The sequence below is a fragment of the Notolepis coatsorum genome, assembly GCF_963971535.1.
Source record: "Notolepis coatsorum genome assembly, contig: SCAFFOLD_274, whole genome shotgun sequence".
Taxonomy (NCBI): Eukaryota; Metazoa; Chordata; class Actinopteri; order Aulopiformes; family Paralepididae; genus Notolepis; species Notolepis coatsorum.
Genome location: NW_028171072.1, coordinates 170,461 through 182,871, shown reverse-complemented (window position 1 = coordinate 182,871; position 12,411 = coordinate 170,461). Strand labels below are relative to the sequence as shown.

Below are 12,411 nucleotides of genomic sequence, written 5' to 3'. Positions count from 1 at the left end.
CTGCAATGTTAAATAACGTTGTTTATCCATTCACTAGCTCTATTAACACTTTGGTTGCCTTGGGTTAAATTAATGATATACCATAGATTGCCAGCGCTATTTGTCTATGGAGAAAGTCCCCTTCTTTGCAGGGCTATAACTTTTTAAATTCTATTGCTACATTGCCATTATTAGGGCCCATTCAAAGTCCTATATGTATTGTTCATTGTGTAGCAACGTTAAACTTTTTCATTCACATATTCATAGTAAAGTATGGTCTAATGTATAAGTATGTTTTCATCTCTTTCTGCAACTTTCTCCAGAACGTGATATATAGCCCCAAATGCATTATATTGATGATGAAATACAGTTTGATGGCAATCAGCGCGATATAAAAAATTCCAACTAGACGTACTTCTAGAAGTTACTACACGTCATCTGATGTTGACCGGATGGGCGAGGGGGCGTTTATAATTCCGTGGGCAGCGTTATACCAATCATCTAATGTGGGTCAAATGTTGATAAAAGCAGTTAGTATCGAATATGGTAACGTTACACGCTGAAACTCACCCCAGTCTCCGCGCGCCGTTGGGCGATCATCGTCGAGTAGAAATTTTATCATTATGGGATATATTATTACCCGGTCCATCTCCAGCTTGTATAATGGTATATACGTCCAAATCATGTTGTTTATCGAGTTATTGGCAATCGATCGCTATGTAGAGTGACGAGCTAGAGTGCCGGAACCTATACCGAGTGGCCGGAAGTAATAGGGCCGACCAGCAAAACCTCTACTGCGCTTCCTGTTAAGCGGTTGCGCCGATCGGCCACCAGATGGCGCTCCTGAACCGCCAGAGAGCTCAGTGGGTCCTGCTGGTGGATATCAGGCCAGCGGAGGGGGAATATGAATCCGATTCCAGATTTTTGAAATATTGATATAAGGACGCTGTACAGCGTCCCCCGGCAACTTTAGCATGGCCAGCAATGACGCTGTAAAGCGTTTTTAGGCAGTCACAGTGTTAAGCGATGATAGTTAGCCGAGCCACAATGCTATGGTCGCTGCCATTAACGTTAGCATGTAAGCTAACGACAACAACAATGGCGTCGATACTTTTCTAACAGGAGTGAGTGAAGGAGGAGGAGTGAAGCCTGAACAGGATATCACAGGTTCACCCTTCTCAATTCTCATTGGTTGAAAATGGCCTTCATGTTTGTACATCGCCATCTGTTGCTTTGGCATTGTACTACATGTATATTATTACATCAGTGTTAAACCACTGTGTGAGCGTCCCGGAGTGGATTGGAGCGGAGGAGAACTCTCGCTCCGGACGTCGCGCCGACCCATTTTAAAACCCACTCCTCGCTCACGTCAAAACCGCCCGCTCCGCTCCCTGCGCTGCTCACGCTCCGATCCGCTCACATGGCCTGACACACACACATACACACACACACAAATCGAAGTAATTTTCTTTTTAAAGTAATTATTTATTTATTTTTATTTTATTTTATCGAAGCTTGTGCCATCGAACGAAGCTTCGAATTATTTAAGACAGCCCTAATATATATATATATATATATATAAGTGTAAATATTTTATACTATACTAAAATACTAGGTCTTGTGGCATGTTTTAGTTAAAACATCCCCCATTTCATGTAAATTCAGTTGAATTGCAACTAGAGATGTTCCGATACCATTTTTCCCTTTCCGATCCGATTCCGATACCTAAGCTTTGGGTATCGGCCGATACCGATATTTATCCGATACCAGTGCATTAAAAAAAAATTATATAAATTATATTTTTATTTTTTTCAGATACTGTTATACTGTTTTTTAGTAATAACTAGAACGTATGGTATTTATTCAACAACAGGTGATTGTATAGATTTGTATTAGTATCATTAATCAATGAGTATGGGCTGCAGCACTGCAGATATACCCTACTCCAATGATCCACACGGACATTAAACGGTGTTGCACTCGCTACTCAGTGGCTCTGCAGATATACCCTATTCAGTCTGTAAGCTAGTGGCAGATAGAACGTTCATGTTGTGGTTTTTGATGCAAAATAAATATTCAACATTCTCTTTTGAAACTCCGCCTCAGACTCTTATCCTTTGGCACTTGCTGTACTTTGCTTGCAGGTCTGCAGCCATTATTGCTGGATTATGTGAATAGCACCAACTTTAGACACGGTAACGTTATCAAGCTAAGCTAACTGACCTAGCTCGCCTTCCCGCAGTGACATTAAGATAACGTTAGTAATAGTCAGCTAACGCTAGTCCGTAGCTACTTAACTTAAATACAATTCACCGTGGGTGCATTATTGTTGATAGGCGGTCACGGACAGTGTTAGGTCCTGGAGAAAGGACAGGCGATCATCTGATTTGATGTAACGTTAAAAGCGGATGTTGTTCCAACTAGCTATCTTTCCAGCTAATGCTATCATAACACCAGCCAAACACATCCCGATTCCCGTCCGAGCTCCCCGTCACACCGCACTGTCGGGGACAATGGAATTTAAGAAAGTGTATCTGCTGTTAAAATGACACAGCATCACACTTTAAAACATGTTCATTTTATAATCCTCACTCTCCGCAGGACTCGGCAGGAGATAAATTACATCATGGGATCGGAGGCTAGAATTTACGTGTACTCGCCGATACCGATACTAGCATTTTAGGCAGTATCGGCGGCATTTCCGATACCGGTATCGGTATCGGAACAACTCTAATTGCAACCCTGCACTGTGCTGCATTCAACATGCAGCGCACTCCTCCATCACATCCAGAGACCAGACTGTAACATGAGAAGGATCACTGTGGTGGTTTTGAATGGGGGAAATCTGTAACACTAAAGATGGCGGCGACGACAAAGAATTGCTGCGAGATAAACATTTGTTGTTTAAATAATAATAATAATAAAATGATAGATTCTTCCAAATGGCATATCGTATCGGCCTTAAAACAAGACCCTTCTTCTTCCTCCCGTCTCTCTCTCTCTTCAGATCAGCCAAGATGGGGAACATGTTCACCCACCTGTTTAAAAACCTCTTTGGTAAAAAAGAGATGAGGATCCTGATGGTCGGGCTGGACGCCGCCGGGAAGACCACCATCCTCTACAAGCTCAAGCTGGGAGAGATCGTGACCACGATCCCTACCATCGGTGAGTCCCCCCCCCGCCCCCCGCTTCTCTCAGCCATAACATCCCATAATGCCCCCTGGATCGCTTGCCCCACGACGTTGAGATTTTTGATTTCATGCCGTCTAGTCGCCTGTTGTTGCCCCACGGTCTCGGGGCTTGAGTTGTGGAAATGAACCTTGGTAGTAAAGCTCTACCCCCCCCTTCTCCTCCTCCACTCTGGGTCTAATGACTGGCCACATGTCCCAGGACTCTGCCCTAAGCTGCCCCCAGGAGCTGAAGTAATGAGAGAGAGAGAGAGAGAGAGAGAGAGAGAGAGAGAGAGAGAGAGGGAGGCCCCTGCAGAGGACGACAGGACAGACGGCATATAGGACACATAGCCTGGTCTGTCTGTCAGGACTCCCTGGAAGAAGAGATCTTGTATCTCAACGGGACATTCCTGAATAAATAAAGGATACATAAAAAATACACCTTTTCAGAGGACCTGGCTGAGACGTGATCTCTCAGGACTCGTCTGGTCTGTCTGTAATAATAATAATAATGATAATAATAAATTGTATTTGTAATGCACTTTTTGTTCACTAGGATCCCAAAGTGCTACAGGGTTAAAAAGATAAAATAATTATTAATAAAAATAGAACATAGTTAAAAACGCAGTATAAACAGAACATTTAAAACGGCACAAGAAAAAAATAAAATCACAAGAAAAAGCTAGCGATCAAAGGCCTTTTGAAACGGATAGGTTTACAGGCCTGCTTTAACAGAGGCCAGGCTCTGTGGTGCCCTCAGCTGGATGGGGAGGCTGTTCCACAGGCGTGGTGCAGCCGAGCAGAAGGCCCGGTCCCCCAGGGTGTAGAGCCGGGTACTGGGGACCCAGAGGAGGAGCAGGCTACCTGCAGATCTGAGGGTCCCCCAGGGTGCAGAGCCTGGTACTGGGGACCCAGAGGAGGAGCAGGCTACCTGCAGATCTGAGGGTCCCCCAGGGTGCAGAGCCTGGTACTGGGGACCCAGAGGAGCAGGCTACCTGCAGATCTGAGGGTCCCCCAGGGTGCAGAGCCTGGTACTGGGGACCCAGAGGAGCAGGCTACCTGCAGATCTGAGGGTCCCCCAGGGTGCAGAGCCTGGTACTGGGGACCCAGAGGAGGAGCAGGCTACCTGCAGATCTGAGGGTCCCCCAGGGTGCAGAGCCTGGTACTGGGGACCCAGAGGAGGAGCAGGCTACCTGCAGATCTGAGGGTCCCCCAGGGTGCAGAGCCTGGTACTGGGGACCCAGAGGAGCAGGCTACCTGCAGATCTGAGGGTCCCCCAGGGTGCAGAGCCTGGTACTGGGGACCCAGAGGAGGAGCAGGCTACCTGCAGATCTGAGGGTCCCCCAGGGTGCAGAGCCTGGTACTGGGGACCCAGAGGAGGAGCAGGCTACCTGCAGATCTGAGGGTCCCCCAGGGTGCAGAGCCTGGTACTGGGGACCCAGAGGAGCAGGCTACCTGCAGATCTGAGGGTCCCCCAGGGTGCAGAGCCTGGTACTGGGGACCCAGAGGAGGAGCAGGCTACCTGCAGATCTGAGGGTCCCCCAGGGTGCAGAGCCTGGTACTGGGGACCCAGAGGAGGAGCAGGCTACCTGCAGATCTGAGGGTCCCCCAGGGTGCAGAGCCTGGTACTGGGGACCTGAAGGAGGAGCAGGCTACCTGCAGATCTGAGGGTCCCCCAGGGTGCCGAGCCGGGTACTGGGGACCTGAAGGAGCAGGCTACCTGCAGATCTGAGGGTCCCCCAGGGTGCAGAGCCTGGTACTGGGGACCTGAAGGAGCAGGCTACCTGCAGATCTGAGGGTCCGGGTGGAGGATTGTGGAGTGATGAGTTCCTGTAGGTAGAGGGGTGCGTGTCCGTTTATGCAGTTATGGGTGAGCAGCAGGATTTTGTAATTGAGACGGGGAGCCAATGTAGTGGAGGAGGATGGGGGTTATGTGCTCGTGTTTACGGACTCATCAGCATCCTGGCAGCGCTTTACACCTTTCAGAGGACCTGACTGAGACGTGAGCTCTCAGGACTTGTAGCTTTCTAAAGAATGTCATGGAAATTAGAGCGGTCAAAATTGACATTTGATTATTCCTTCTAAAAAAAAAATCGGGATAGGTTCGAACCACCTTTGTGCTTTATGTAAACCAAATAAATGACCGTTAACATACCGACGCCAGCATACACGAAGAATAATGTATTCTGTCCTTGAAATTCAAATCGACCATTCGCATTGAAAGTTTTGTTCATCCATGATAAAATAGTTTTGAATCAAGAAATAATTTTTTTTAATCTAAAGTATAACTAATTGTCGGAAATTGGTTTTAAGCCATACATATTGGATCAGATTTCTTTTTTCAATAAAAAAAAAACTGCTTTTAAATGCCCTTTCAAAAATGAAAAATGGTACTTGAAAGTCCTTGAATTTTTCATTTTGCAATGTCTGTGGAAACCCTGTTTTAGATTAAGATGAGTGCAAATCACTCTCTTTGTGAACAGAGTTGGGGTCGTGAACTCTCTGCCGTCACACCACCTGGTGGTGGTTGTTATTGGCACGTTCCTCACCTCCACGTCGCGTGTCTCCTGTCCACCATGCAGCTCATTCAGCCCCACGCGGGAAGTTGAGAGGAAGACAAACGGGGCCTGTTTCCACAATTTAATATACATTTTCGCAGTCAAATGTATGTTGTTTTTAAGTCGATTATTAACTCTACTATAGAATATTTGTCGACGGCCCTAGTGGAAATGTTGCACTCATCTACATGGTCCTCATTCCAAAACGCTTGGAGATCTAACAAACGGAACCTTTAACGGAAAGATTATTTCCGTTAAAGGTTCCGTTTGTTAGATCTCCAAGTGTTTGGAATGAGGACCATGTAGATTTAACTGTGAAATAAGCACACAATTGACCGTTTTGACGAGCCGTCAGCGCAGACCATTAAGAAACAATGTGCTTATTTCACACATTTTGTATGTGGCCCCGTCTACACGGTTCTCTCAGAATGTTATTATGTCTTCCTTGTTCACTAACCTCTCTCACCCGCTCTCTTCCTCTCTATCTCTTGCTCTCTCTCCCACTCTCTCATTCTCTTGCTCTCTTCCTCTTTTCTCTCTCTCTCTCTCTCTCTCTCTCTCTCTTCCCCCCCCCCCCCCCCCCCTCCACAGGTTTTAATGTTGAGACGGTAGAATATAAGAACATCAGCTTCACGGTGTGGGACGTGGGCGGTCAGGATAAGATCAGGCCTCTATGGAGGCACTACTTCCAGAACACACAAGGTGAGCCCCCCCCCCAGGTCTCAGAACGGACTTCCACACATCGCTGTCATATCGGTAGTTCATGCTCCCTAATAATAATAAACTAGTACTACCTAGAAATGTTTAAGGAGTCGAGTCATTTTTCAAATCATTTATTTATGAAGCACGTTTAAAAACTCAAGAGCCAATCAAAGTGCTGTACAGTCAAAAGCATAAAAAAATTCACAATACAAAAAGGCACAGCAGGACAAGACGGTACAGTAAGACAACACACGGATAGAGTAGCACAAAGTACAATATAGCACATGGGACACTAGACATTTTCACTAAAGTACAATGAAGCAACCTACAGGATAATGGAGCACAAAAGAGCGCCTGTATAGGTTCATATTGAGAGTAGTCATGGGTTTTTAATTTGTACTTCAAATCACAGATCACGCTCCTTGAGTTATGAACATTTAGGAGCTCGTTTGGCTCCTTTGAAGAGATGCACTATAGCGTCTCTGTCTCAAAACCACGTTTAATCCAGGTGTCCTGAGTCATGACCTGTCCTGACCTCATTTCTCCTCTCTTCCTTCCACCCATATACACTTATATATTTATATTTACCGCATATATACATCTCCATACCTCCATATAATCCTTCTATATACCTACTTATAAACCTGCATATATGATACCTGTATGATGGCATGTGCAATTTTGTATTTACCGTATACACATATATACACATATGTCTGAATATACCTGCATATAATCCTTTTTACATACCTTAATATACCTTTTTACATACAACCCATATAACTGTATGATGGCATGTACAATAATGCTGTATATCTGTAGATAATTTGTTTATTAAAGGATCCCCATTAGAGAAGCATGAAAGAGCCTCTAGTTTTCCTGGGGCCCTGGACAAAACAAATACAATACAAATTAAAATAAAACAAAACACTAAAATTAAATATGAATACAAATTCACTTTTATAAAAATCAAATCTAACATTCCAGTCAAATAAAAAAAGAATACACGGATAACAGTTACTTGACAAGTTTGCAAGATATCTCTTAATATATTTTTTTAAAGTCATTTTGTTATGTATTGTAGATAAGATCTTTTTCGGCAGAGCATTCCAGAGTGCTATTGACCTATTATATATGCCAGTGAGTTTGAGAGAATTTTATTTTGGTGCAGTTTTTGTTCTGATGTTACCAGAAGCGGCCCCTCTAGTGTTGTAACCATGTTCAGAAGTCATCTGCAACCGATGAGCCAAGCTGAACCAGTGCTGATAATGTTCCGCACCAGCCGATCATTTATTTCCAACCATCAGCCATGCCAGAGGTTCATGCATGAAACCAATACTTGTCCTGTATGAACAGCCTAGTGCCAGGCAAGCCGCTGTATTCTGAGCAACCTGCAACTTTTTCAAATCAGATTTTGTAGCTGACGACCAGATAACAGGGCAGTATTCTAAGTGAGACAGAACCAAAGAACTGTACTAGGGCTGTCAGTTTATCGTGTTAATTAGATTAATTAATTATACAGCAAATTATCGCGTTATGAAAATTAACTCAAAATTAATTATGGGGGGGGGAAATCTTTTTTTTAAATATCTTTTTGTTTTTTATCTCATTCACTCCATAAGAACGTAGAATACACATTTACAGACTTTTTTTATATGGTCCATTTGCATGTTCTTGGTATCTGATTCTAGGGGCATCTATGGATCTCAGGGAATGTATTCCCAGTGTCAGGAATACTGTTGTCTGTTACTAGGCTTGAGTACATTGTAATAAACCAAATGAGAATATCAATACAACTTTTTTTTTATCTTTGACTGTGAATAACACTATGCTCAAATTGACCAGACCTGAAAAATCTAAGCAAATTAATAGATGGAAGATGATTAAACGGAAGGTTTTGTAGATACAGTACTGAATTCTGCCATCCGGACACATGCAATTTGAAATATGATTATAGAATATAGAATATCAGGCATAAAATGGTTATGTGATTAAAATGCGATCAATTAATTACAAATCCTGTAATTAATTAGATTAATTTTTTTAATCGCCTGACGGCACTAATCCCTTACCTACTCTTACTAGTTACGCTGCTGGCCAGTATGACTTACCATATATATAAAGTAGAGGTGGGCATAGATAATTTTTTTTAATCTAGATTAATCTATCTGCATTCCTGGATTTAATCTAGATTAATCTAGATTAAAATGGCTAAAAAAAAAAAAAAAAAAACTGCAGAAGGCATTCAAAATATGTGTGTTCTACCCAAATAATGACCAGAAGTAAGTCCTTACTTTTTCTTTCCTCCTTATGTTTCTCAGGCCAGGTGGCCCATTACACCATGAGCCCATCTCCCGTTTCCAAAATGCATTACAGACTGTTTGAAAAAGCTGTTTTGCTATGATGATTGGTAATGAAATATCAAAATAATGTTCAATAAGATGTACTTGTGTTTAATAAGTTGTTTTATTCAGAAGTTAACACAAATACATAATATTACCAGTACAGTACAGTACAGTATCTAGCACACTCAGGAGCAAAACAGAAAGAATCATTTCAAACTTGAACTATGTGACATGGCTTGAATCAACTGCTCCAGTGGAGTTGCTCAGTGGCCAATGGTGTCAACTGTGGTTATACTGGGCAGCTCCCAGGTGTGAATGGAAAAGAACATCTGTGCTCGGTGAACCTACCCTGGGTAAATAAAGGTTATTTTTTTTTAAAGATTAATGCGTTAATTATATTATCGCGCGATACTAGTATAGCGTTAACGCAGCACGTTAACGCCGTTAACGGCCCAGCTCTAATATAAAGCCATTACCATAGTGTCTTTATACCTGTATCACTGTACATATTAATACTACAACTCTGTACATGCATCTGATTAGCACTATTACTCGGTAGTACTAATCCATCCATTGTATATCCAGTCTAATCGCCTGTACATTGTATATCACTGTTGCACTTTACTGTTACATTTGCACTCTGGGTGGATGCCAGACTTCTTCTGGTTGTGCTGTACTTGTGCTGCATGATGACAATACATTTTAATCTAATCTAATCATTGGAGCTGAGATACTACTCTGTACCATCTGATTAGCACTACAGTCAGTAGTACTCATTTATATATTTTATACCCCGTTTAAATCACCTCTACATTGTATCTACTAGGGATGTCCGATATTGGCATTCAAATGTAATATCGGAAATTATCTGTATCTGTTTAAAAAAAAATATATATATATATATATATATACACACGTGAGTCTAACGTACCGCGGTGCCGCCAGGCCTGATCTTCGTGGTGGACAGCAACGACAGGGAGCGGGTGAACGAGGCCCGAGAGGAGCTCACCAGGATGCTGGCGGAGGACGAGCTGAGGGACGCCGTGCTGCTGGTGTTCGCCAACAAACAGGTGAGCTGGGTTCTCTGTCTGGGGTGGGGGGAGGAGGGAGGGAGGGAGAGCGAGAGAACTCCACCATCTGGGTGGACCTCCGTAACACACTGGTTCTCAGCCAGGGAGCTCCCCAGCAGAACGAGGGAGAGCACATTCATTGGCTAGAAGTTGGACTAGGTTCAGTTTCAGTTTAAACTTCATTTTGAACAGGGACGGCACACATTAACACTTTCCGTGCCAGTCATATATACCCCGTTGCGTGCCACCGCTCTATTCAATGACAGAGCGCTCACATTTTGTGAACTCATAAACTATATCTTAAATTATGGCTATGTGTCTAATACGACCGTCGCTTATCAATGACTTGTTTGCAGTCAACATTGTCCAAACGGATTGTTTTTTAATCGGTTCATTTCCGTTTTATGCCATTTTGAAAAACACTTGTTTTTTTAAACTTTCAGGAGAAAAAAAACATTCTGCAGGAATCGCGCTTTACTGTAATACACAAAACACGTCATTTTTCGGCCTATTTATGAATCGTTTTCAAATAAACGCTAGATTATCGATAGTATATGTGTACTTATGCACGCTATAGAAGCGGGCTGAAAAATCCATTATCCTATTTCCTGATCAGCTACACACACTCACAGCCACACACACACATAGGGGACACGTTGATATATAGGTGTAAACGGCTCTGATTATTCCAATATTGGTAAAATAGATTTTTTACCTCGGATCAGATGTTCTCCAAAAAGATTATTCCAATTCCTGATCCCCATTCCAAATATCGATCGCGTTTATTGATCCAACGCTGGGTGGTCGAAAGACATATTCCATGCATTTCTGATGGTGGGCAATGACTGGGATCGTTTCCGGTTACTTGCCTGACAAGTAAAATGTGGAATCCGGACTCTTTTTTTCCCCCCCCATGCGTTTCATTCAATCCAATCCAATCCAATGGGGTGCAGTACCATCCGGAGAGATGATAGGGGGCGGTATTTTCCCTGTTCGAGCTCAGACAGATCCCCACTGGTAACGTGAGGCTATATTGATGAAATATTAATGGAAATCGCTAATAATAATAAAAAAAAACTTTCTCGTCGTTGGCACTGAAAGTGTTAATGAACATAAATGTAAATGTGTGAGACAGTGTTGTCCCTGGGCCTAGTGTTAAAAAGCAGCTAAAAAAGAAAGCATAACATATATGGCATACGGGTAATTAAGAACAGGTTAAAACACATCATGCTAAATATTTACATCAGACATGTACAGACTAGTGCTGCACGATTAATCCAATCGCTGTGTCGGCCTGTGCAATTATATAACGGCAAAGAATAAAGGCTGTTAAAGAGCCATATATATGCATAGACATTAGGGTAGATCTTCAAATTCATTTATTTTAAACTCCAACCACCGTGAATTTTTTCCCTAGACGTTCACAGAAAGGTAAATAAACTATATACGTTGTATTTTATACGTTGTCAGCGGCTTTAGACGTGAGAAGAAGCACTGAGGAAAGTGTTGTAGTCCTAAGAAGGAGACCCAGGGGGTTCGAAATTTCATAAAACTACATTACCCAGCTTACACCAGCCGCCGGCAACGGAAGTCGCATTTTTCGCAAACATTTTCTTGCGTAATTTTCGTCAACGTTATTGCCATAAAACACAACATATATTGTTTCTTTACCTTTCTGTGAACGTCTAGAGAAAAAACTCGTCGCAACCCGGTGAAAAATAGCGGAGCAAAAGTACAAAAGTAACTGTACTTACAGTAGATTTTATTCACGGTCTTTGCTGCCCTTTAACGCGCCTGATGGTACTAAATCCAGATTGAACTCTGCCATTGGAAAGGGGAGATTATTATGAAGTGATGTACCTCATTAAAGTGACCATTGTGTTTCAACACGGCACTCTCCTTCGCCTCTGCGGCCTCAAATGGTCCTGTGAGACACGCCATAGTCGGCCTCCTCCCGGCGCGGCATGGTGGTCAGCAGCGCTGCCTCACAGCACAAAGGTCCGGGTTCGAACCCCAGCAGGGGGCCTTTATGTGTGGAGTTTGCATGTTCAACCCTGTGTTCACGTGGGTTTCCTCTGGTTTCCTCTAGGGCTGACCCTTATTAGTCGACTAATCGGTCGAAAGGAGCCGTAGTCGACTGGCCAACCTCTTAGTCGAATATATATAATACATTTTTTTTTTTATATAAATATATCTTCATTCTTTCCAAAAGAAAAGAGGCCTAGAAGCATGGCTAACGCTAATGGCACGCATACCAGAAGCTAACTGCCTACGAAAACAGGCACAGAGGCACTGAAAGAGAATTTCACCCATCTAATGAACACACTAGACTAGACAAATATCAAGATGTATCCATCAGTGGACCAATTGCATGCTTTTGCAGAGGACAAGAAGCCTTCAGTCGACTCCTTCAGACATTAAGCACCCCCCACAGCCCAAATGGAATTTTTTTTTTGGTCGACTAGCGTCAAATTCTGGCCAATCATAGTCGACCATCCAAATCCTTAGTCGGGGACAGCCCTAGACTTTCCTCCCACACCATAAAGACATGCATGTTAAGCAGGGACTACAGATGAAAACTAGCTCA

The 12,411-nt window shown here is 43.1% G+C and overlaps 1 protein-coding gene across 1 annotated transcript in view; it reads left to right on the top strand.

Moving 5' to 3' along the window:
* Nucleotides 1-12,411, top strand: part of LOC311248354 (ADP-ribosylation factor 1-like) — a gene marked incomplete at its 3' end in the record, with an annotated part of 98,089 nt that overhangs the window by 13,943 nt on the left and 71,735 nt on the right. The window contains exons 2-4 of the mRNA XM_084339251.1: nucleotides 2,987-3,144; nucleotides 6,299-6,409; nucleotides 9,700-9,824. Of these exons, the coding sequence (XP_084195377.1) occupies nucleotides 2,997-3,144; nucleotides 6,299-6,409; nucleotides 9,700-9,824 (384 nt within the window). The 5' untranslated portion in view covers nucleotides 2,987-2,996. The remainder of the gene's footprint in view (nucleotides 1-2,986; nucleotides 3,145-6,298; nucleotides 6,410-9,699; nucleotides 9,825-12,411) is intronic.